The 26,431-nt window shown below is 49.6% G+C and overlaps 1 protein-coding gene across 4 annotated transcripts in view; it reads left to right on the top strand.

Moving 5' to 3' along the window:
- LOC119393871 (protein pangolin, isoforms A/H/I/S) overlaps positions 1-26,431 on the top strand; it is a 229,497-nt gene that overhangs the window by 15,461 nt on the left and 187,605 nt on the right. For all 4 annotated transcript variants that reach the window (XM_037661080.2, XM_037661056.2, XM_037661065.2 and 1 more), the window contains one exon: positions 20,329-20,417. In XM_037661080.2, the coding sequence (XP_037517008.1) occupies positions 20,329-20,417 (89 nt within the window). The remainder of the gene's footprint in view (positions 1-20,328; positions 20,418-26,431) is intronic.

Here is a 26,431-nt window from a genome sequence, read left to right on the forward strand (position 1 = left end):
GGAAGAGGCCATTTCAAGTACGGCACTCAAGATCCAGTCAACGGCCGTCCATAGGGCCCGTGAAAGAGCGGAGAGGCATGGCCTCCCGATTCCGACATGGGAGCAGCCAGCGGCGAGCGGGGTCCCCATTGGGTCCTCCCCGGCTAGTCCCTCAGGAGTTCATTAGAGTTCTTTGTCTGTCTGTTTAACAATGCAGGATTGTCACGACGCTTAGACGTAGGTGGCATCACGCGATTACCTAGCGGTTTTTAGCACCATATTAGCATACTTAAAGGAAATGCCCTCGCTATCTCCTAGTCGAGGGCGCGGGTTCGATTCCCTGCCATGGGGGCCACATTTCGATGGGGACGGAATGCAAAACACGTAGGTGCACGTTAAAGAACCTCGTGTGGTCGAAATTTATCCAGAGTCCCCCACTACGGCGTTCCTCGTAATCATATCGTGGTTGTGGCACGTAAAGCCCCAGAAGTTATCTATTACTAGCTACCTCCTGTCTTTGTATTCTGGTTTCCTTACACCTGTTGTATTTCTGGGGCTGTCACTTTTCGTAGCAGCGATTTTCATGTACACTGTGCCCTTCCTTCCTCCACTTTCTCACCCACCTCACTTCCACGGCTACGGCGAGACAGTCGTGGACGGCGTTTTCCGCACGTGGCAAGCGCTATCGCCTCACTCCTGGGCACCTGTGAAAATCCGTGAATGGGCGAAGTGTTGAAGGGCGCCTTAGAGGCCGCGTTGCGGAGAAACTTTTTTTTTTCCCCCTCCTATTGGGTGCCTATCGGGGCGCGCGCGCTGTCGAGCGACCATTTCGCCATTTCACTGACCTCTCGAAGTGAGCGTATCGCGCTACACCCGACAACGGCAGTGTCTGTCTTCATGTTTGCCCACTCTTGCAGCTGATACGGAAACGCTGGCAGGTTGCGAGAGCGCCAGGTGCTGTGCTTTGAGCTGCTCGGTTGCCTTTGTCCCAACACTGCCTCGTTTCGCCTAGAACATTCTGAAGACCTGAACGCAGTCTACGCGAACCTTTAAACCAGGTTTGGTCTCTGCTTCTCGACTTGAGCCGCGCAGTTAAACGCAGAATGACTCACCGTAAAGGCCAAGCCACAAAGAGGAAAATTTCGATGCATTTGCAGCGTCTTCGTCTAACGAGATTAATTTACTTTAGTAGTGCTGATTTACGTATAATACCGTATTGCAATACCGTGTCGTCGTGGTCGGAACGTAGCTGTATTAGTCTGCAAGACCAGTATTAGCCACTTCCATAATCTCATCACGTTACCGTTTTCGGATCGTGGTATACGCTAACACGAAAGTTCAATACCTTAGCTTAAACGATACCGTATTACCGGCACTGCTAAAAGATCCTATTTTCAGCTTTCAACCGCAAGATGCTCTCTGTTTCGACGTACTATTGGCTTCTGTGTTGCGCCTGCCACAGCTTGTGCTTCCTCGCAGAAAATAAGCAGATCGCTGTCGATGATGCCTTACACTCTTAAAGGGACACTAAAGGCAAAGAACAATTTATGTCAGGGTGAAAGCTCAATGTATGACAACTTCTAAAACGGCAATATTATCAACAGCAGTGCCCTACTTACCGAGAAATTAAGCTAAATGTATCACATGATGAGCGCCACGAGTGGGACATTTTCGAAGTGATCCCGATGACGTATGCCTACAATAAATCACTAGTAATCAAACTAGCAGCTATAAATAAAGAACCTTCCGTGCATCAAAAGACGTAATAAAATGCTGTTTGTTTGTTTCCGTTTGATTCATGGAAAAAAGAACCTCTGTGGCGTTGCCATGGGGAACGGCGCGCGTGGTTCAAAGGTTCCATTTTCGCCGAACTGCGCTTCGCCCGGCGCCCTGCTTCGCTCACGCGGTCGCGTCTCAGTGGTAGTTTCGGGATCGCGTACTGCCGCGTGTGTTTTGCGCGCTCGTGAAAGTCGCTCTGACAGAAAGTTCGACAAAATGCCGCATGCAACGACGCCGGCACTACGAGCCCTCAGCAGCATACCGCGTTCATCGGGGCTCAAGTCGCTGAATTGGAGCCCAGCGTCGCGAGCCAATGTCTCATTGTCAAGTTCTCCGTCCACATCCATTACGGCGATTGCGGCAAGCTTCGATGGCTTCGATGGCCGTTGTTGCTGCTGTGGGTCCCGCTGCTTTCGCTCTGCTGCTACTAGTGTCGGCGGCCGCGCAGTAAAGGCGGGCAACGTTGGGCACGGCAGCAGTGACGTATGAAAGTCTGATTTCAGGCGGGTGATTTGAAGTGCGCTAACGCGATGCGGACTACTAAAACGTGATTTTATTTCAAAATAAGCACTTCCTTGGCATAAAAGTAGCACTACGAGGTTTATGGACCGCTATTTCAACAATCAACGTCGACTTAATATTTGTCTTTAGTGTCCCTTTAAAAAAAAAGGTTGTAGTACATACTAATTTCGGTTTACTAACTACTTGTCACATATATGTTACTACCCTCTTAGTAAGTGCGGTTAGTAACGGGGAGGCTAGTAACCGTCACTACCATCGCCGTTACAAACGCACTTAGTAGCGGTTACTACCCTTCTCGTTGCCAACTAGTAAAATAGGTAGTGATTGTTACTACAAAAAAAAAAAATAGTAACCGTGACCCCTTCGCCTCACGATTCTCTTGTTTTTATAACGGTCAAATTCGCGAGCATCAACATTGCAATATATCATTAGGTAATTATGCACAGTATGTCATGAATCAGAACAGCACACATACACAACGACAAGGCTACGGGACACGTATAATTCATAAGCGGTTATGTCTATTTTGCGTTATATCGTCTCAACATGCCCTAATATACAAGACCTAAGACGGGGTACTAAGCTTACTAATATCGCCTCAATGAACTTGAATGGATCCCCGTGGTAGTAAATAGGTTGTAAAATGTTCCTAACAATAACTTCTAAGATTCGTTTAACAAGTTCGTTTAACATGTGCATAGCAAAAAGTTAGTAACGGTACGCAAGAGGTAGTAACCGTTGCAACTTTTAAAGGGCCCCTGACAGCCGATTTTTTGTTTGTGACACTTATGTTGTAATAAGTAGGTCTATGTCTTGTAATCACGGAATGACACCGTAAATCCTCCAACGTGATGTCTGATTAATCCTAGCAGAGTTAATTATGGTCATTTTTTGTGTAGGTTCAAAACGCCCGCCGAAAGAGGATGAGAAACTAGCGCCGCGCCGCGGCGGTCGCGCCTCGGGGCACGTGTGATGACGTGCGCTCAGTATTGGGTGACGTCAGCCACGCGCTTGTTCAACTTCCAGTTGGAGAACACACACACGGAGAGCTCACGCTGCCTGCCGACACGTACCGAAGAAGGAGAAGGTCGGAGGAGCAAAGAGCAAACATGCTTCGCAATATACCCCAGTGCACTGCGCATATTTCTGTCTGTGACGTCGACAACACTTGCTTTACCTCTGCAACGTCACAAGGGGCCTACGTCTACGTCATACTAGTGGTGATGTTGATAGGAGTTCAAAATTCAGAGGAGCCCTCAGGCTTACTTTAAAACCAAATTAAAATATCTTAAAGGCAACGCTCGTCACTCATAATCGAGCAGAAGTGCCCCCGCATGCAGGACTATCAAACAACACAAGCATCTCGAGTTTCCAAATTCGGTGTCAGGGGTCCTTTAAGTGTCTGCTAACGTAGGTAGTAAAAAGGCAGCAGAAAGTTAGTAATGACCCAAACAAGCTAGTAACAGCTGCTGTTACTAACTTTTTGCTCGTGGTTATAAGCTTTTTCCTAACTTTTTTTTAAGAGTGTACATCGCTTACCTGTTCGCCATGACCGTAACACTCAAGTTCGCAACCTCTACACAAGTAGCTTTTAGTCCTAACACAGAACACCTGTCCGAATGCCTCGCGAACAGCACCGGAAGTTTCAGTGACCTCCGAGCTTACTTATGGTGTATTCGGTTGGTCGCTCCGATCCTCTGGCTCGGAGTCGGCAGATGCGGAGGCAGCCCGCAATCGGAGCGCGAGAGGTAGCGTACCAACCGAATGGATCGACGATCTCGGAGCAGCGCGCCTGTAGCGCCACCGTGCAACCAGCGCGGGAAGCCGCCGGGTAAACATCGACAAATGCGGTCAACCATCCGAGCTGGCGTCATCGTCCGAGCTGCTGGTTTAAGGACGAGACAGATGGTACGTTTTTGCCTCCGATCCGGCGTGCGGCGTCGGATGTCCGGCGTGCGGCGTACGGCGATTCAGCACACACGGGGCGAACGAGGAATCAGCGGCTCCGCCCACATAGGGCGCCTCGGCATGCACACTTGGAGGACTTCGTATCTTCGTAATAAAGCACAAAACAAACAACTTTGCACAGCCACGCTTAGTTATATAAGAAAATAATCACAACTACGCCTTCGCGAACGACAAGCACATCGCAATAGCTCGCCGTCACTCACGATTCCGAGAGGTAGGCCTAGCATGGCGGACGCCGGCCGTCTCCTATGCCGTTCACGATCACACGCGAGCTCGGCATAGAGCGCTTGTTTTTGCCAACACGATTAAGCTTTGTACTCGCGTGTAATGCGTTACCATACGCTATTAAGTTGCTCGGCGTCATCGATGTGAAGGCATTCGTCCGCGAGCTGCTGTAACACCATTTACGTTTCGTCCGCCTTCAGTAGCCGCCTCCGTTTCGACATGGTGCAGTTATGGCTTGGTACATGTGAACTCACCACACAAACGCTCAAAAACGCCACGAACACAATACAACACACGTGTACAAAGTATTACGCGTCCGATGCTCTCCCCTTCTGAAATGCGCGCTCGTGCTGTCACCCTGTCACCTGCCGGTAAACGCGGCGTCTAGTGCCCCTCCCGGCCAGATCGCACCACGCTCTCACTTCGAAGTCAGAGCGGTCGGGAGCGCTCCGAGTCGGAGGCTGACGCTCTGAAAGAACCATAGTTTCCTACAATACTTACTAGAGGGAACTCTGGCGCTGGTGTCTATGGGAGCTGCAACGCATGACGCTTCAGCCAGCATGGGAATGATGGGTAGTACACAAATTTGTCTAAACTTCGTACTTTCGGCTCCGTTTGGCTCCGCGTCGGCTGCATCCGCTTTGTCGAAAAACAAAGTTCAGCAAAAGTCAGCAGTTTCATTTCGCCACTTTAACTTCTTTAGGCTCAGCAATTCAAATCTGGTCACGAAGTTCACAACGGTCTATTCTTTTATCCGAAACGAACGCCAAAACACAGCAATAAACAAAGCCACAAGTACGTTTGAATCCGGAAGCACGAAGACTAGGCAAATTTGTGTACTACCCATCATTCCCATGGTAGCTGAACGATCGCAGCGCCAGAGTCCCCTCTAGTGAATTTTAGGAAACTCTATGGAAAGAACCACCCGAAGGTAGTTCGAGCGCTCGGATTTTGCCAACCGAACGCGCGACCACTTTTCAGAGCGCTCTAGAGCGCTCAAAATCTCCCACCCGAATACGCCATTAGGTGACACACAGCACTGTCTCGGAGGCCATAATTTATATGTGCTTGCGTCCTGCTTCGACCGCAGCTTCCGTCCTTCGCTCTAGAACTTGTATGTAGACTTGGGCTAGCCTATAGGACCTTGGACGTCTAGTGAACGTCACCTGGCGTCACACGAGTTATTGTTTTTACCGCTTCACATCGGTTTCTGGTCCATAGCCCATTAACAACAGCGCTACAGTTCCACAGGGAGAGTGAACACAAGTTGGTGTTAATCCGGGTTTGTGTTTCACTGGTTTGATCGGAGCTGTCATCTGCAGATGGGTGGTATTCGTGGTATTAAAGAGTAATCAAAGGTTCTCGTGTCTCGGTCTCAATGTGTGTCTTTGCGCTTCAATATACCACTCACTACCCGATGTGGTAGAAATGGAGCTATATAGCGTTGCGCTAGTTGGGGCCGAGGTCGCGGGTTCGATCCCGGTCGCTGTGTTATTATACCGATGGGCGCTGGAATGCAAAAACTCCCGTGAATACGTGCATCGGATGCCCGTTTAAAGCACACGACGTGGTCAAAATTAATTCGAAGCTCGCCTTGTAACCTGATCGTGGCTTGTCGTTGATAAAACACCAAAGGGTAGTATTTTTTATTGTGAATCTGTAAAAGTGTTAGTCTGTGTCGTTATTTCACGCAGTCTATATCTGTAGCGTTTAGCTGCGATGTCCTCTCTCGCATTACGTAGTAAAAATGCGCTTGCGGCGTGTTGCAGCAGGAAAACGTACGGTGGTCACACTGACGTACGAAGCTGCCTGGAACATCGTTATGTTGCCTCTGCTTCCGTGAGTCTGGCCGCCGATCTCAGTCTTGCAATATGAGGGCGCTTGTATATACAATATCCCTGTGTTCCTAATAGTATACGCCGTTTGTTTGAGCGTTGAAGTAAGCTAGTTGGTTTGAAGCCTTTAGGTGCAGTGTGGTGACATCACTAATGCAATTATATTTTATTGTGCGGGGCGACTGTATGCTGTGCGTTGGGCTTCTGCAGTTGGTGGCGATGACGGGTCTTTGTGCTGCTTATCTTACGTGCGCGCGTGGCTAAATGATGCCTGGAACAAATGTGAGTGGCGTATAAAGTAATTGTAAAGGGAAAACGTCATGCATCCTAACTGTATGTGAGTGAATCCACTGCTTGGGGGGGGAGGGGGGGGGGAGGACTGCCCTGCATATAGACGGTCTTCGATACGTGGCCGAGCCGTCTTGCGAAATTATTGATCTTGAACGAGAGCCAACCATCCCGAGCCTCAGCAGTGGCTTTTGTACCGTGAGCTTTTGTAGAGCGAGGCAGGCATGGTCAACTTTGAGTGCCTGATAATCGCTGAGCGCTGATAAGTGGCGAACCAGGTGGATACTCCAATCCACTATATGCTCGCTGCGAGCATCATCGATAGGTGCTCATTCAAGTCCGCTAGCTTCGCTGGTGACTGTCTCCGTTTGTGTGCGCGTATGCACAGAATCCGTATACGGTTAGCTCCTCTAAGGCGCAGTGTTAATCACTGCGTATAGCCACTACGCGGTCACTGGAGTCACGTTCTCCGTGCGGAAGTATACGTGTATTCGCTCAAGGAGAACAGCGCGGCGGGCGAAGTGCCCGCTGTATCAGACGCAGTGAGCGCGATAAGTACGGTGGCAGACCTCTCTTCGTTTTCTTTCTCCAACGATGGTATAGAGACTGGCTTCACGCGTTCATTCTCGTATTCCGGCTAGTTTTCGAACGCGTCGGCTCGGCGTCCCTGAACTCCTAGTGCGTCCGAGCAAGTTTTGCGTGTTCCTCATCGTTCAGGGGCCCCCTCTCTCTCGCGCCGCATTGGAACATGGTTTCGTGTGCAGTCTCGGTACTATATAGTATCTGCTATAACTGCCTGCTGCCTATGCAAACTTTACTCCGAGACGAACCGAAGGTACTCGAATTCAGAGCCCGTTGCTTTCAATTGCCTTCACGGTGCGCGGACTGTGATGTCTTCCCGCGGCCTCTGAGCGTCCCCCGCATGCCTCTTGGCAGGTCATCCGGGGGAATGCGCAGTGGCGCCGCTCTTCTCGATGCGAAGACCTGGCGCACAACGGTTTACCGCTGCCTTCCTGGCGGAAACGGCAACAAACACGGAGTTGTTGCCCCGTCGCTGGGGCGCCGCCGCACTGCTCCGCGGCGGGGCTGTTTGTTTGGCTTGGCTCGTGGGTCCGCCTGCGGATCCTCTGCCAGCCGCTTGCCGGCATGCGAGGCGAAGCGAGATGCAACGCTGCTTCTGGCCGCACCGCGCGTGACGCTGTCTTATGCGGCTGTCCAGATTGACATCGTGGACCTCCAGCACCGTCTCTTGAGCTACCGCCTCACTCGCTGTCGAGGAGCACGCGCAGTGTACGGGATAGCGAGACTTTTCTTTGCTGGCTGTTTCGAAAAAGCAGCGGAATGCTTTCCCAGCATCTAGGAGGCGAGCGATCCTGCTCGTTGTTTGCGTACTGGGGATCATGCGTCCAGGTTAACGAGATATTTGATGAGTTAAGATTCAAGAACTGATGGATGAGCGTACAATATTTAGCAAAACCATAATCAAATATGGAAGCAACATACAAGTAGGAACACAGTTACGTTTCACAAGCATAGTTATACAATATTAACGCTTGAAAAAAAGTGTTATAAAAATAAAATGCGAGAAACACCAGAAAACCAACTCGGTTGGTCGTTAGAGGTACAACAAAATATTTCTTAGCATTAATCGTAGAATACAGTCCAATTGGAAACAATCCAACGTTAATTTTGAACAACAGCAAAACCATACACTCAGTGACATGTTAAAGCTTTGTTTTGAGCTTGTTGGTCATACGTACTTATGCAAACGTCTAGGCGCGAAGCAGACGAGGACAAAGAACACTGGCGCCCGTTCTGTTCTTCGTCCTCGTCAGCATCGCGCCTAGATGTTTTCATAAGTTAGAGACAAGTCGCGAACATTTCAAGAGATGCTTGTAGAACATCATTAGTCAGATTGTTCCATTCTCTCACAGACCTCGGAAAAGGATGACTTTTTAAAACAGTTATTGCGCTAAAATTGTCGCGGGTGCGATAGTGAGATTGTGACGTTGCCTTGTGGCATAACCAGAAGAGAAAGATCATTTATTGAGGTCACTGTAGTAGTGTTGGTTAATATACACAATTAGGAGCCCTTTCCCATCGGGAAAATGGGTGTGGGGACGGGGGGGGGGACGGGGGGGGGGAGCGAAACTTGGCGTGTGCGCGCCTGACGTTAATTTTTTTTTTCTGTCTATCGCATCGCGCAATACTTCCTCCTAACTTTTCCCTTCCTCCATGCCGAGAAAAGCACCTATACATATGCTTAGCAGCGCAAATTTTCTGTTGCTACAGGCAACGACGACGGCCATGCGTGAAACAGTGAAAGGCAACAATGAAACGTGGCAACGCGAAATGGCAAGTGACCTCGATAAAAGATCGGATTAAAATATCAGACACGGCCGATCGCGAAAAAAAAAAAGCCCACGATTGAGGGAGCATCGGTTTTTGGAAAACGGCGCATGCAAACACGCATGGGACCGGCTTCGGGGGCCGAATTCGTGTACACCCGCATTTCTGCATGTCTCGCCGGCGCCGGGTTTTTTCGCGAACCAAGCCGCTACGACCAAAATGTAACTCACAGAGCGGCTTCGCTTGAAAGGTTGAGACGATAAACTCTGTTTCTCTCCCTTATTGGGCGTAAGATTTGCTCTCGCTAGCAATGCACTTAGTTGTTCGACCGTAACAGTTATGGACAAGTCGGGTAGCTTTTTTTTATGTTTTCAATTCTGTTCATATTATGTTTATATTAGTCCCCGTGAATGGATCCCAAATAGTGACTGCGTAATGAAGTATTGGCAGTACTGTGGATTTGTACGCCAGCAACCGAACATTAGGAGTGTAGCGCTTGAGAGCGCTCCTTCGAAACAATGTCGGAGTCGGACAACGCGTACACCGACACCATTCATAGGCATTGGATGACGTTATTTACCAGAAATTGGCGAGGTGTTCTGGCTGCACGATTTTGTTTATCCGGACGCGAACAGGGACCTTGAACCGGGGATAAAGGAAGTCTATCTCGTGTGATGTGTAGGTTCAAGCCGCAGCACATTCACTTCTCTGCTTGCCAGTCGGCCATATCGCCGTGCACACAGATGCGTTCGTGATGATGCCGCAGGGTTCGCCGTACGGCTTCTCCAAGCAAGGAAGGCGGCCATGTCTGTGTTGGGCGATAGGAGGAGCGACTTTATGGAACGCGCCACCAAACTGAAAGGGACACTACACTCTTAAAAAAAAAAGGTAGTAGTGCTTGCTAACTTTGGGGTTGTAACGGCTTGTCACATATGTTACAACCCTGTTAGTAAGTGCAGCTAGTAACGGCAAGGGTGGTAACTATTAGTACCTTTGCCGTTACTAACAGCAATTAGTAACTGTTACTACCCTAGCCGTTACTAACCATAGGTAGTAAAATAAAGGTTAAAAAAAAAGGTAGTAACCGATACTAACGTGTTCATTTTGCCACATTATTAACAGTGATCAAATTCATAATGTCACACTACGATACAACTTCGGGTAATCTTCCGTGGAGTGTCATGAACCAGAAGAATACACAGATGCAACAACAAGTTCACTACGCGACAGTACTTACTACGCGACTCCCGGGGTATTTATAGCCCCTACTTTCGAGATGCACGACTGGTACCGGTGAGCACCTGTGTTTCACGATGAATTATCAAAAAATGGGAGACTAACGCACCATACCTTACTACCGGATTATGTGTGCTTGGGGACGTAGCACAAGAGTTTTAATCAACCGCATTAAAACAAACAATGTGTCCTGTCTATTTGCTATAAAACTGCCGCAGAAAAGCATTATGTACAGCGGCCGAGACAAGGTACTAAGTCCACTAACATAGCCTCAGTGCATTTCAATGAATTCCTGTGCTAGTACATAGACAGTAAAAAGCTAATAATTATCATTTCTGGGATCTTACGTGCCAAAATTACAATATGATTATGAGACGCACCGTATAGACCCCCGATTAATTTTGACCACCTGTGGTTCTTTCACATCCACCTGTCATGTTAGTTTGTTGGAATTGATATTGTGTACTATAACGCGTATAGCACTTGCTTACAGTGAATTAACTTTTGCTCCTCCGTTTTCAGAATAGCAGAACGATGCTTAGAAATCGCGGTTGCGTAATCCAGTTTTCGATTAAAAATTATGTGTCGAGGCGATTCCAGTTATAAATTAACACAGTGGGTATTAACTACAATTTTAGATTAAGTAGTTAACGGCCGGGTAGGAGAAAGGTAGTAACGGTCCATGAAAGTTGGTAAGTTAGTAACGGCTGCAGTTACTACCCATTTGCTTGCAGTTACTAACGTAGGTAGTAAACAGGCAGGAAAAAGTTAGCAACGGTTGCAGGTAGTAACTGTTTACTAAGGTAGGTAGCAAACAGGTAGCAAAAGGTTAGTAACGGTCCAAGACAGTTAGTAACCGCTGCAGTTACTACCTATTTGCTTGCAGTTACAACCTTTTTACTAACTTTTTTTTAAGAGTGTAAAGGCAAATAACAATTTATGTCAGAGTGAAAGCTCAATGTATGACAACTTCTAAAACGGCAATATTATCAACAGCAGTGCCCTACTTACCGAGAAATTAAGCTAAATGTATCACACGATTAGCGCCACGGGCGGGACATTTTGGAAATGATCCCGATGACGTGAGAGAGTCCGACTACAATTAATCACTCGTAATCAAACTAGTTGCAATAAAAAAAATAACCTTCCGTGCATCAAGAGACGTAATAAAATGCTGCTTGTTCGTTTCTGTTTGATTCATGGAAAAAATAACCTCTGGCGTTGCCATGGGGAACGGCGCGCGCGGTTCAAAGGTTCCGTTTTCGCCGGACTGCGCTTCCCCCGGCGCCCTGATTCGCTCACGCGGTCGCGTCTCAGTGGTAGTTTCGTTCGGTATCGCGTAGTGCCGCGTGTGTTTTGCGTACTCGTGAAAGTCGCTCTGACAGAATGTTCGACAAAATACCGCATGCATGTGATGTTGCAGGATGCCCGAATGGTGCACGCCGCCGCGCAGTAAAGGCGGGCAACGTTGGGCACGGCAACAGCGGCGTCAGAAAGACCGCTTTCAGGCGGGTGATTTGAAGTGCGGTAACGCGATGCGGACCACTAAAACGTGATTTTATTTCAAAATAAGCACTTCCTTGGCACAAAAGTAGCACTACGAGGTTTCTGGACCGCTATTTCAACAATCAACGTTGACTTAATATTTGCCTTTAGCGTCCCTTGAATATCGATCTGCCATGTTCATCAAACTGCTCGGCCTCGATACGTTCTCGGAAGTTTTTTTTCTTCTTTTACTTCGACTGTTCTACGACAATAGTTTTTACCATTGGCAATTCTTAGTTCAGCCTGCAATTCTCAACGTATTATAAATACTACTCCGAGTATGATGCATATCGGAGGTCACGATTTAAGTACACTAAACTTAGCGGATAGCCTTTAATAACGGTTTTGATACGATGAAGCAAGTACTTAGTTCCTATACTATGTTAGCATGCCACTTACTAAAGTGCCTGCAATAATAGTTGAACTATAACTCAACATGTCATTCCATTGTTTCTTTTTTCGCGCGAGCGCATTTTCCATGGCCAGCAATTACGGGGAATAAGTTGTTCGAATTGTTGGTGGAAATGTGTTTCCACCAGTAATTACATGTCGACTTAGATGTTTGCTCATTATCACGCATGTGCGTTGGCAGTTTAATTTGCGTTCCCCAAAGACAGAGAAAGGGAAGCAACCCCTCCGCTGCGCTGTTTTCAAAAAGTTAGGTTCGTCACATTAGAAGCAGGTGGCCATGGTGTGGCGGTGGCCCCTAGCCGGCGCTGATCACTGAAGCGTGTCGATGTGTGCGTTCGCCCGTGGCCAAGTGGTGTCGTGAGAGCTAAGCACACCCCCTCCCCTTCCCCTTCAAGTTACAAACCCCGATCTCTCCTCACTGCAAAGCCGCCGCACGTCGCAGAAGTGATTGTAAACGCTTTGTATAACATCCGTGTAACGCTGTGTACCGTGATGTCACCGCCTGTGCTCCTCATTCGCAGAGCACTGCAAGTTCATCGTTATCTCTTTTTTTATTAGTTTTCACTTGGACAGAGATCAGTGCGCGAATGCGGGCCTTCGAACCTCGCATCGGCAATGCAGCCAGTTTCGCGTCGCCTTTAGACGCGCCGTTGATTCCGGCGGCTGTGCACTGAGCTTGTATTCTTTCCGGTTGATTCGTTCATCCAGAGAAGCTTAGCGTAATGAAATTGCCTCCTCTTGCACTCACGGTTGATTGTTCGTGGCTGTACACGTCACTTTTACCTTTGACTACAAAAAAAAAAAAGAAAAAAAAACAAACAAACTGTATAGTTATCTGCGTGAAAAGATCATCTTGAATTAACTAATTTCGCAAACCGAGTAATTAACAACACAGGCAGAAGAACACGTGGCAAGTTAAAGCCCTAACTAGCAGTTTGTTTATACAAAATCTGGGGCTTTACAAGATATATACCGTGTGGTCAATTGCCCAAGCACGTAAAGTAATACAATGCACGGTACGAATACAATGCGTATAGCGGAGCCTTCTTAAGGTTTCTTCTTGAGTGCTGACCTTTCCCGGCTTGCGCAATTAGCTGACACTTTATTCTACAAGCTTCAGGTGCACAACGCTAAGGTATGAAGTGGAAGATACCGCGGCCCTTGCTTGTTGACGCCCGCACAGTTCATGAACAATTTCTTGCAGCTGTTGTGACAACGAAACACACTCCCGCGACAAGGCGATTACCGGTGTAACTCTGTTCCACTTTGTTCAAAGGAGGCCTATAAGGAAAATTGACTGCAGGTACATTTCGCTAGAAGTTTCGCTGGAAGTGAGCGCTACAATCTATCCCAAGTACTGAATATGTCCCTGGTCATTACATATTAACGTGTCTTTTCTTTTTTTTTTTTTGCAGTTAGACGACTAGTTGAAGCAGTCGAGCAAATAAAAATGTCTGCACTCCAGCTGTATATAGTCTTTGAAATTGCCCGAGAGAGAGAGAGATGTTTGTTAAAGAAACGTATAGCATAGACAGCCCGACTAAATGCGCTGGTCTCCCAAGGCCAGTGCAGCGAGGAGTGCGTCACACGTTTCAATAAGGTCGTCGTGTGCGTCTTTTGAGGCAGCACTTACTGTGGCTGTTTTATTTTGTCGGGTTGTGGCTCTGACTGCGTGCAGTCTTGGTCCGTGAAGCGCTCTTGGTGTGGCCATTTCAATATCAAATATGACAGGGTGCCCGGGACGTTACAGACGGGGCAAATGTACATGCGGTGCATGATGATACCATGGTCGTTTACGTGTTGGTTTGAAGGCGATATAAGCCACTTTCTTCTTTGCTAAGATGTGTGTGCGCGTGGTAGGGGATCAGCACAAAAGTCGGCCAACCGCAACACTTGACCGGCGAGCTTGGTAAAATGGCGCGCACGAATGTAATTTACTATGGTTTCGAATTCTCTATGGTTGCGCGCTTTTGATGACTGGCTTGTGCTCGCGGCACGAGAGCTCCGCTTTATTGATGCAAATGCTGAAACCTGCGGCTTTTCCAGGAAGCTCTAAGATACATTACAAGCATTTGACCTTTTCAAGGTTCATACTTCGGTTATTCCTTGGGGTTTTTTTTGGTTTCATGGCGGATTTGACACTAATTGTGTCGAAGCATTTAAGATATTTAGATATTGAGGCTTACACAGCAGTTGCGTGTAGCGATAACATGCGCGGTTGTTGAGCTCGTAGGGGCCCTCGTTTGAGGAGCTACATTTTGTTTGCAGATCATTGGAAGCAAGTGAGTTGCTTTGCTGTCAGTTCGAAGAAACAAATACGGACGCCCAGTTCTCCCCTCCTGTTTCTTATTTGAGTTCGTATGTAAACGTAGCAGCTACTCTCTGCAGTAGCGAGCGCTCGCTCTCTTAGATGTATTGTGGCCCTCAATGAATCTTGTTTTTACCGGCAGGGGCGTAGCCAGGGGGGGGGGGTTCAACCCCCCCCCCCCCCCTGGCTTGAAACTGAAACTGAAATTTTTCAGTTTTGCTTGCGTATATATACACGCACACATACAAACGCACGTACGAACATACATAAAGTATGGTTGAACCCCCCCCCCCCCCCCCCGAAAAAGATTTCTGGCTACGCCCTTGTTTACCGGCTTTGGGATTCATTTCAATGTTAAGAAAACTCCTGGTGACTTGACAAGTTACGTGATTTATGCTTTGCTCACCTTCTCCAACCCTCAAGGAGACTGAGCTTAGTCGTGCCTTCTTTGATGTCAAAAGGGTTCAGTTTATTTTGGGGGAGCTGTTGATCCTCGATGCAGTGGAGATACACAAGGCGGTGCAGGATGAGCGCGAAAGTAATCTTGTGAAACCGCGTACAGTGTTGGCAGCCGTGGCCATCTTTTTGTGTCAGGCAGCGCATACGCGCCGATCCGGGAATATCGGCGCGAACATGCGTACAGGCCTTAAAGGGACACTAAAGAGAAACAATGAATTGGTTTAGATTGATAAAGTGTGCTCGGAGAACTCTTGTGTAGTTTATTTCACCACCATAGGTTTGTTATTAGAGGAGAAAACCAAGTTCAAAGTTTCATTTTTAAATTTCGCGCCGAACTTTGTAATTCGTGACGTAAAAGACTTCAGAGAGCGTTTAACGTATTTTGGCGCCACTGGCTCGACAAAATTTCCACAAACTCGTTATGTCAAGTCTCTGGCCCCCTCAGAGGACAATGTACTTCGATTTAACCGATTAGGAACTACGTAGGCCCAAGCAGGTGCCGTCAAAAATATGTGACGTCACGGCAAATGGTGCGGGAATTCCAAGGTGGCGTCGCCACCTGTATTTTCTTTTTGCACGTTTTCTCGCTTATTGAACGTCCTCGCGCAGAAAGCGTGGTGTTTTTGGTATCGTGGTAGACTACTTTACTAATGCAAGAAAAATCGTTTTGCTCTTTAGTGTCCCTTTAAGAATGTTTGCCGATAGATTCTCCTTCGCGCTGTTTCATTTTTCCTCTTTATTATTATTATCTATCTTAATGATTAAAGTGGTTGACACAGCTAATGATCAAATATTTAAACGAACGCGAAATCATCGCATTTCTTTCGGAACGCTTGTATCGTGTTGCCGTCGATTACCTGCCTTGAGGAGAGGAACGTTGTAAAATGACGACGCCAAATCAGCTTTAGGCAACTGCGCTCGATGGGCGATGAGCTAACGCGAAAATTTCACTTTTAAGCAACTCTAATGACGGGACGAGCAGCAAACGAACGACAGCGCTGTTCTGTCTAAAGGCTTTAAAGGGGTACTGACACAAAATTTCGCGGCCGAGATAGCCTGCTGGATCGATTCCCGTGTACGTGCGTGTACCATCTGCAAAATATCGACAGCGAATAAAGCTTGGAAGGTATTTTATATGAATTTTGAAGTTCGCGAGCGCGATCCAGCATTATAGGCCGCACCTAGTGCATTGACACCCTCGGAGGTGACCCGAGGTGACCCCCCTACTTCCCCTACGTAACCGTTGCAGCCGGTACAAGTTACGATGACGTCGTAGCCGCCATTTCTGTTTTGACGCGCTTCCCGACGAATCGCTCGTCGCCAGCGGGTCAAACCTGAAGTGATTCGCCGCGTCGAAAATTCCTTCGATCCCCGCCGCAAGAAAATCGACGATGAGCCCGACGACGACAGACCGCGCGGAAATGCGTCACTGTTCTGTGTGCTCACGTGACCGAGCGTTTCACTCGCTAGGTGGTGATAGTTGCACCCGGCGGCTTGCCGTTTTTGGAGCTCTGTCAAACCGAAACTGAGGCTGTGTCGGTAATGAGGAGCTTGTAATTAATTATCTGTCGCGCGCTGCAGCAAACGATGTGCCGTGTTATGACTAACAGGCCCCCAGCAACACATTGCAGCAAAAAAACGCGGGGCGAAAATTTTTGTGTCAGGACTCCTTTAAGCCCGAGGGTCTCCCTTAGTCGAGAATCCGAGTCCTATGGCTTTGACTTTTGGGCCACTGCCTCGGCACCGCGCACTCGCCGGTTCTCGCCCTAGCTGGCCACACGTGCCTCCGGCGAGAAGGCTTCCTGAGCGCATGGGTCGCGGAATTTCCCTGCGGGGCGCGCGTGGTGCCAGCACGCACGCGGTGGCTGCGGGGCACTGGGAGGGAACAAAAGAGGCAAATGCGAGAGGCCGTTCAAGGATCTGGTGCTGCGCCTTGCTGTGCCCGAGAAGACAGTTGTGGCGTTTGGAGACGGGAGGCAACGGCCGCGGGAAGGGGGGAGGCCGTGCAACACGCCGCGGGACTGCTCAAGATGGCCCCGGCGCGCTGCTCTTTATCGCGGCCGAGTTCAGAGGTGGCCTGCGTGACTGCAGCCTGGCCGCCCCTCTCCCCCGCGCGCCCTGCTGCCCCTCCTTTCTGTTTCGATCTTTCGCACAGCCGGGGCATTTGTTTTTATAAAGGTAATGGGATTTTGGTCGGCCCTAACGCGTAACCTTCTTTCTCGGATGCGCGCCTTCGCAGCTCGTTCTCGGCGTGTGTCTTTTTCGTTTTGCTCGACTCCGGCGCAGGAAGCTTTCTTCCCCCGCGCCTCTTGCCTTTCCTCCTCGTTGGGTAACGGAGGATCGTGGCTCGCTCCTGGCGGAACCCGCGAGGCAGCCGCGCCGGAACGAGCAGCGCGCTTCTCTCCCGCTCGCATGACTGCGCGCTCCCCGGCCGCCGAGCCTTGTTTCCTCCCCGTCAAGTGCCACTTTAGCCTTCGCACTGGCGGTTTACCGTGCGGCGTCGCTGCTAGCTTTCTTCTTTCTCACCATGCGAAAGGCCATCGACGTTTCTGGCGATATCCAGCTTGGCCAACCTCTCCGCATCGGCGATAGTCGACTGCTTTGTCCATCTTGATGAGGCTCGGCTGCCGCGAATAGGCTCGGTGTCTGCGGCACGCGCCCATCGGGGCCCCGTCCGAGAGGGTTCTCTCCCTCGTGTGCTGGCCGACCCCGGCCGTATTGGATTAGCATCGGCCGCACCTGTGGCCGTCTGCGTGATGGATGAAGCGACGCCAGCGGAGGTGTGTGAAGGGGGGGCACTACTACAGCGGCAGCGTTCTTCTCTCTGACCGATGTTTTCTTTTTGGTGGCTGCCCCCTTGGATTGCGTGTGTAGGGCGGCTCGCTCGCTTTCACTCGTGAGCCTCGAATAGCGCGAAGCGAACCAACTTTCGTTCGACGAGGTTCGTCTCCTTGCTCTGTCGCTGCTCGATTCGCTTCGTGGTGCTCGAGCCAAGCGAATCCCACTGTTCGAACAGGTTGTGTTTGCTGCGAGGGAAGCGGTTTTCCTTTCTTTCTTATTCGACGCTGGTTCTCGAAGACGTTTTCCAGCTTCGAGCGGCAGTTCGGCGGGGACAGTCGCGGGTTTATGATCGCGGTCCCTGCGCAGTGTTAAAGAGAATATTCATCGAAGTTTCCATAAAGTGGAGTTGGACGACGAGTTGGGCATGGCCTTTAGCGCGGGAATCTGCCCTTTCGCATAAAACCCATAAAATATAGGGATCATTGTCACCATCACCACCACGCCCCCGGCGTTTCCGGTTTCAAAACTGCGAAGCCACTTTTGTGCAGCTCGCCAAAACAGTCTTCCGGTAAACTGGGCTCCGTCTACACACCTGACAGGTGTTTTTCGCCCCGCCACGGTGGTCTAGTGGTTATGGCGCTCGACTGCTGACCCGAAGGTCGCGGGATCGAATCCCGGCCGCGGCGGCTGCATTTTCGGTGGAGGCGAAAGTGTTTGAGGCCCGTGTACTTAGATTTAGGTGCACGTTAAAGAACCCCAGGTGGTCGAAATTTCCGGAGCCCTCCACTACGGTGTCTCTCATAATCATATGGTGGTTTTGGGACGTTAAACCCCAGGTATTATTATTATTACACCTGACAGGTTTGTCCAAACTGAAGCGCTCTCGTTCGTGATTTCCATCTGCTTCCTTCAGCTGCGCTTAGAGGCGTGATCCACGATTTAGCATCGTATACGTCTGTCGTCGCTTTATCATCGCGTTGCGACAGTTAAGTTGCAGGAAGTCACGGTAGCATATTTAAGGTGATAACACCAGCTCTGTTCCTTCGCAGCTATCAAAGTCCCGTGGCCGGATTAAGCTTTCTTTGGAATACATTGCATAACTGAAAGCTCGGCACTATGTGGCTGCAATTGCATCGGGGACATACTAGAAAGAGGACATCATGTTCAAAGTTCAGGCATCCTGAATCCATGTTAGAAGGACCCTTGTTTTCATAATTATAGACCCACTGTGAAAGGTGTTCGTATAAGTAAATGAGAAAATAATAGAAATAGAATAATGACGTTGAATGTGCATTACATTTCAAGCACTGCAACACTTTCTTGGGCAACACTTGCAACTTGTTTGTGTAAACGAAGTGCATTATGTTTGGAGCTTTCCTAGTTTTCGAAACAAATATCAGCCGAAACAGCAAAAGAACTTGCTTGCTTCGGATAGTCCTCCCTCAGAGAAAGAAGGGGGATGGCCTCCTAAGTTCTGGAGGACATGCGACCTGGAGGCCTCAATGTGAGGCTGGTAAGCTTGGTCACCCACTGACTGTTCCGGTGTGGAATATGGGGAATGTTAGCATTTCAGCACCAGTCCGCTTCCGTTTTCTGTGTTCGTCGTTTCTTGCGCTATACTCTTTGGTGTTCATGCATAGCCAACTAGCCCAACAGTCTGTTGTACCTGAGCATTTCAGTCGCATTTTAATACCAATGCGGTTGTTTGGCTTGTGGCAGAATTTTCAGTTTACGAAGACAAATTTATTCGAAGGAAAACAATAAATCCGCCCGGTTTGTCGCTATAGCATGGGTTGCATGGGTAATGAATGAATGGGTGCTACTATAGAATAGGTAGAATGGGTAACATTCTGTTTCTTAAAGTGGCTGGCATGTGCTGCGCCACTGTTTTTATTTTATTTGCTTTCGTGGATTGCGCGAAAAGGTCTCGTACCGCCCCCCCCCTCTCCCCTCTTCCTTTCAAACATGTTTTGGGACGTTAAACCCCAACAATTATACATTATTTTTATTCTTTCAAATATGCTTCAGCGGTCCGTGCGAAGCTATCTGCCGCCACGACTCTCCTAATTTTCCCGCCGTTTTGAACGATCTCCGACTGTTATTTCCTGCGAGTGTTTGGAGTGATTCGTCAACCTTTCAGACGTTTTCAACGAGTAGAGGGAGCGCCTCTTTTCTGGACTTTGGCACCGGAGTACAAAGGGTGACGTCAATGCCTCGGCAGCGCATTTTTGGGCATATTTGCAACAGGTGCATACTGGCTCGATTGCGCCAGCCCGTGCGAAACGCACCGCCGTCTCGACTTTTAACTGCGGCCTGTGCCCTGTGCAGCGGCAGCTTCACGGCACACTGATGCGATTGTATGCGACACTCGGGATGGGTCCTCGTAAACAAGGCAGTACGAGAAGACTGCACCGCGTGTAATGCAATTGCGGCGGTAAACGCGCGCCCGCAGTCCCCATTAAATAGTGTGTGTCCGTGTGTGTGGCTGTGTGTTATCTCGCGCGAAACCGCGCGAGAAGTGCATGGCGTCCGTGCCGTTGCTATATGTATACAACGTGCCTGCCGGCGGTCAGGTCCCGTGTGTTGTTACACCAACAGCGCGCGTAGGCGCTCATCGTTGTATTCTCTTTTTCGATTTTCCAGGAAAGTCTTCGTTCGAACCCATTCCGGGGCCGTTTGGATATGTCGTTCCTCCTTACCACAACGGAGCCCTCGGCGCCGCCGTGTCAATGGTGAGTCAGAACACGTTTTTATAGCGCACGCTCTGTTATCTGTTCCCGATGTGTGGCAGTTTGCGAGCGTGTTTGGGGGCGCTCTCGCCGGCGCGACCTGTTGCCGAGAGGCGCGCCGAAAGGGAAAGGTGACCGCGTTTGTGCCTCGGGCAGCTTCGCCGCCGCCGGGCGTATCCGACAGTGACGTCACTGCCGCGCCGAGTCTGCCTCGGGCGCGAACGTTTGCTAAGCGCCAGTGTTCCTTAATTATTCTTAGTAGTAGTAGTAGTAGTAGTAGTAGTAGTAGTAGTAGTAGTAGTAGTAGTAGTAGTAGTAGTAGTAGTAGTAGTAGGCTGCATGCGTCAATCTTACTTTTTGTTTTTGCTCCACAAACGGGATGTTGCTATTCCGCGCCCAGAAGGGGTGTCCACCGTGCTGTTTGTAGGATCTGATTCGCAAAGTTCAACACGCCCGCTGCGTGTTTGCCGCCATTTTTGTATCTGAGGTGTCACATCAAACGGTTCTTAAACGCCGCAACTCGCATGGCTTTTGGTCGAGTTGTGCCATCCCTAACGCTTACCCCATTCAAATTAAACGTAACTTTTTACGCTATCGTACTGTTTGGTGAAGCGTGGTGTACGCACGCCTGCCTCGTCGCCGGTGGTTCGCGTGAGAAACGCGCGCCTATGTGCGGGTCAGCAGCCTTGTTCGTGAACCGCGTTCGCCCATTTCACTTTTCGATCGTTCGTGTCTGTCAGTGCATTCCCAAGGCCTTGACGTTAATAGACTCGTATTGCGGTGCATATCCACAAACGGCGCTGATGTCGTTCCGGAGGGTTCCTATACTAAAACGCGTAGTGCCTGCCATCCATGGCTTCGTCATTGCTGTGTTTGTGTGTGTGCATCGTGGTTTGCAACGTGAAATTTCCCTTAGACCTCGTTATTTTCGTTGCAGGGCACGACACTTTTTTTCTTTTTTCATCTTTGCAATGTGCTAGTATTTTTTTTTTTTTTATGGTACCAGTTTTCTTTATCGCAACGGAAAGCTTACCGGTCAGAGTGTCTAATTACGGAATGGTAACAAGGAGAACGCCGTGAAACATTTATAATAAAAAATTTCGATCTGTGGCGATTGTGAAGTCGTATGCACACAACACATGCTGCAAGCAATGAGAGGTGATCGCGAGAGCGGTTCGTGTTTCTAAGCGGCGGTTTGCTGCGCATGCGTGCGCTGCGCCGCATGCGCCACGGCTCGACACGTTCCACTAGTTGCCGCGAAGGCAGCGCCGCTCCTCAGCGTGCAACTTTCTTTTTTACTTCGTAAGTAGCACAGAATAGAGCGGCGATGGATAATAACATGCATACTCTAATTTCGAGCGCTAATCATGGTGCGCATAAAAGTATCATACTAAGTTAGCAAAGTGAGCGACTCCTTAATCCAGCTTCAAGGCTCTCTCGCTAGGCTGCGCGACATACTGTTTTATTGTGACTTCTAAACGCGATTAAAAAATATGAATCCTGCTTGGATCGCGAAAAGGTGCTTGAATCTGTCACTATAATTCACGGTCTTTTCATTTCCACCGGGATCCAATCACATGTTCTGGCCAGTTGTCGGTCCCTTTAAACACGTAAAAAAAATCTGCGCTATCGTTCGCTTTGCTGCACGTTGCGTGTTGCTTCGATTGCCATGGCGTAAATGTCACTACGATTGTGTGCAGACCGCCCCGCCACGGTGGTCTAGTGGTTATGGCGCTCGACTGCTGACCCGAAGGTCGCGGGATCGAATCCCGGCCGCGGCGGCTGCATTTTCGATGGAGGCGAAAATGTTTGAGGCCCATGTACTTAGATTTAGGTGCACGTTAAAGAACCCCAGGTGGTCGAAATTTCCGGAGCCCTCCACTACGGCGTCTCTCATAATCATATCGTGGTTTTGGGACGTTAAACCCCAGATATTATTGTGTGCAGACCGCGGCAAATGGTTTTACGGAGTGAAAAGTTTTCGCTTTGCTCGATGCTTCCGTGACCTCAAGCTTATTTTAACGTGTGCGACTGGACATCATCCCGAATTAGCGTAAGTTATCGTGATCAGCAGACGACGTGTAAGATAACCAGAAACTGGCGGTGAACCAAACGTGTTTCGGTCGTGTCATGAAGCGCGAAGAGCGCGCCGCTTAAAAGTACAACCTCTGCACAAAAGGTGTGCGCATGCAGAAACATTCACGAGGCCAGTGATAGACCAGTTTATAGGGTATAGGATCCTTGCGCCTCGAAAAGTCCGGAGTCGCCATCACCTGGGTGTATGAATATTAATTTTGTCACTAATCAAAACGACAAAGTATTTATTGACCGACCACGGAGCCATGATCTCGAGTTCCTTTCGAACATTTACTGAACGAGGAAGGATGCCAAGGACGACAGTATAGTTCACCGCAAGCGAGTGAAACGAGCGTCGTATGATACTCTCAATTTTCGGGCGCTGCAGTTTTGCATATTGAATGAAGAAACAACGTAACATGTATGGACGTTTTCACGTATGAATCAATAAACGGGGAAAACGCCATGAGAACGAATGATCGATACCACGGTGAGCTCAGTTCAGTTTTAATGAGCTAATGTATTTGCCCCTATAATATACCCCCCCCCCCCCCCCCGGCCACACACACACTTACACGCACTCGCAGCATTGTGTGGGACAGTTCCTACGTTCTTTGCGTCTTCTTCGGCAACGTGATTTACCGGGCGTTTGCTTTTTGGTTACGGGCTATGTCTTCGCGGTGGCGCCTTTGAAGTCGAGGACGGTCGGATTGCGCTGCTCTAGAGATTAAAGTCACGATACGTGGATAAAAGTTGATGATGTGCTTGTTGGCAGGTGTTATTTGGGACAGCTCAAAAGGCGCTGTTATTGTTCCAGCCAATACGCATCGCGTGGTCAGCTGTCGGGAATCTCGAATCTCCACCAGCACTGGAATGACCGTCCCTGTCTGTAGCGCGGGGCCGTTCCCGTGGTTTCCTGCCTGGCGGTGTTTCCCAGCAGGCTTTCGGCGAGAGCGGCGCCTCGCCGGACGGGGCCGCGGGGGGGCCTCCGTACGAAAGAGGGGGAGGGAGTTCTAGAATTCTTGCGCGTTGCCTCTTCGCTGACGATGCTGCCACGTAGGGCGTGGTTTGTTTGGGCTCGCTCCTGGTCAAATACGTTTTTTCTCCGGAGATGGTTGTATACTGGCAGTGTGGGGGAGGGGGGGGGGGGGGGTCGAAGCCTGCTTCCTGCGGCCGTCCATCTTCTGCGGGCGGCCTGTTTTTCTGCTTGCCGCCGCAGCGCCTCTTCGTGGCCATCTCTGCTGTCCACCGCGATCAGAGCTAGCTTCCCGCCCGCTGCGAAGCTCCTTTCTCTCGCTCTGGTGCTGCCACTTGTGCCGGTGCTGAGTCAGCAGCTGGGACCGGTCACCTCCGAGGTGCCAGATACAATGTAGATCGCGAGAGTCCACTGGAATTGCGCAGTCGGTCGCGTTGGCACCCACGCGGCGGCAGCGCTGTTTGTTGTCTTGATTTGGCAGCGAGAACGGACCTCATGAAGGAGGAGCGAACATGTTGTAGCTTTCGCCGATCATACGAGCGACGGAAGATGGGGCGATGTGTCCGGGGGAATGGGAAGCTCCTCAACTGCGCGGGAATGCGACGTCTTATAGTTTCTGCAAGTGTGGGTGAATTGGGCCAAGCTGTACACATCGTTGAAACAGGAAATGACGATCCGGTCGACGACAGAGCGAATAATGTCAAATTATGCGGGATCTGCAGATAGGTGTAATGTATACTTGTACACAAGTTGAAGTATATACCGGGCTGTCGCAATTAAGCAGGGCGCCAGGCCTCCGTTCGCTACGGAATCTCTCGTTAGCCTATACGTGCTGCTTCGGGACACGTCAATCAGTCAACCAGTCAGTCGCATAACAGAATCGCTTTGCTTGCAGTTTCTCCTGTCGGGGGCACTTATATCAAAGAACTAATACCGTTGAATTTTTCGTACTGTATTCCCGGCTTTATTTAGAACACCCTCTAGTGCCCTTAATATATCTGCATTTTTACGCACTCATTCAGCCATATCTGTGAAAAGAGGCGTTGGTGGCTGAAAACCCTTCGTGACGGAAGTTTGCTGCCGGCGCTTTGCTTGTTCAGCATTGAGCTGTGATATGGTTAAACATTATCGCGGTTTCTTTCTTTTATTTGTCTGAGCTTCCTTTTTGCATGTGTTGAGAACATTTGTCTGCCGAATCTATCGCGCTGACTCCGCGGAGCGCTGTCTCCAGTCAGCGTCGTTCTAGTGTTCCTTTTCCGGCCATTGTTCGCCGCTACTAGTGTTCTATCTCCAGCGCTGGGCGAAAAAGTGAACGATAGCGACGCGTGCTCTCCAAGGACTCTCGCTGGCGGGTCAAATGGTACTTGCCGCCAGGCTGTGTAGCTACCGTATGCTGTATTCCTTTCTCGGTTGTCGGCGCGCGCGCGCTCAATGGGGAACGTGCTCTGATTAAAAGGGAGGGAGGTGAGGACGCTGTTTTGCATCGGCGTGTAGACAGGCGTGCGCGATTAATGGTCCGCACGGCGAATCCGCACGGCGGAAGACCGCGCACCGCAGAAAGCAGAGCTGTCGGCGAGAAGAGTCCGTTTCGTAGGGAGGCGGAGCCGTGCTTTTGAGCTGCCGCAGGGACCGTGAAATGCAGTGTGCATTGGAATTCTAGAAATAAGGTTACGGTCCTTTCCGTTACGCTGTCGTCAGACCACCTTCTCATCGCCACTTTTAAGCCTCACCCCGATATAGACCGTCCGCGAAAAACGAAACTTTGCAGTGCGCGTCACCAATACCGGTTTGTCTCGACTTCCGTCATGTCAGTCCCTGCGGCAATGTGCAGAAGATCCGTGCAACCGTCGCGACTGACGAATTTGTCCGCGACTTTTGAGCGCACTCTTTCTTATTTAGAGCACAGGCCGCAGCTGGTCATTCTACAACGGTCGAAGACGGCGTTGCGACGTTCTTCGTAAGTAGGCGGCGTCCTCTGATACGCGCTGCGCATCGCGCGAGTCAGTGTACTTTTTCTCTTCAGCTGCCGCAGTGCTACGGGCATTGTAGAGTGCTGTCTTTGTGTGGCGAACCGCCTGTGTAACGGAAAGAGCGCGCGCACCGCTTTGCGACCATCGTGCGGGGCAAGGTCACGGTCGACGTTGCGTATTCGTCGTGCGGCGCGCGTTTCTGGGGAAAAAAGAGCAGGCGTGTGCGCGCGCCATGCTGCTCCCACATAACACAGCGTCGTAGTAGTGCTCCCACGTCGTGGCCCGCGAGCTCCTTTAAAACGCATTGCTCAGTTCTTGCGAAAAGCAATTACGCTCCCACCCAGGCAGCGGCGGATTGCGCGCGGGGCGGTCATATACTTCTTTCTGCCGGCCTTCTCCTCTCCTTAACCTTCGTTTGAGCGCTGATGGCTCTCTCTCACACACACACACACACACACACACACACACACACACACACACACACACACACACACACACACACACACACACACACACACATATATATATATATATATATATATATATATATATATATATATATATATATATATATATATATATATATATATATATATATATATATATATATATATATATATATATATATGTGAGGCTGAACGGGGCTGCAGAAATATGTGCGGCGTTTCGTGGCAGTTGGTCAGGCCTCCGGAGTCCGACGCGAATGTGGGCTTAGAGCAAAATACGCAGGTAGCGGCTCGTACGGTTGACATTCTATGTGCACCCGCTAGAAGTATACCGAATGCCGCCAGAATTCAGTCGGGATTCTGTGCTATGAAGCTGCATAGTTCCCTGGGATTCATTAACCCGCATATGCGACGATTATTTTCTTTATTTTTCGGCGTTGTCAAGGCTTTTCAGCCGAGGGTGCCGTCAGCTGTCCCGAATTCAGGCGCGTCTTTTTTTTTTTTTTTCTTTCTTAAGCGATCCCCGACTGCAGCAGCGCGCGCGCTTCT

Source organism: Rhipicephalus sanguineus, chromosome 1 (genome assembly GCF_013339695.2).
Source record: "Rhipicephalus sanguineus isolate Rsan-2018 chromosome 1, BIME_Rsan_1.4, whole genome shotgun sequence".
Classification (NCBI taxonomy): domain Eukaryota; kingdom Metazoa; phylum Arthropoda; class Arachnida; order Ixodida; family Ixodidae; genus Rhipicephalus; species Rhipicephalus sanguineus.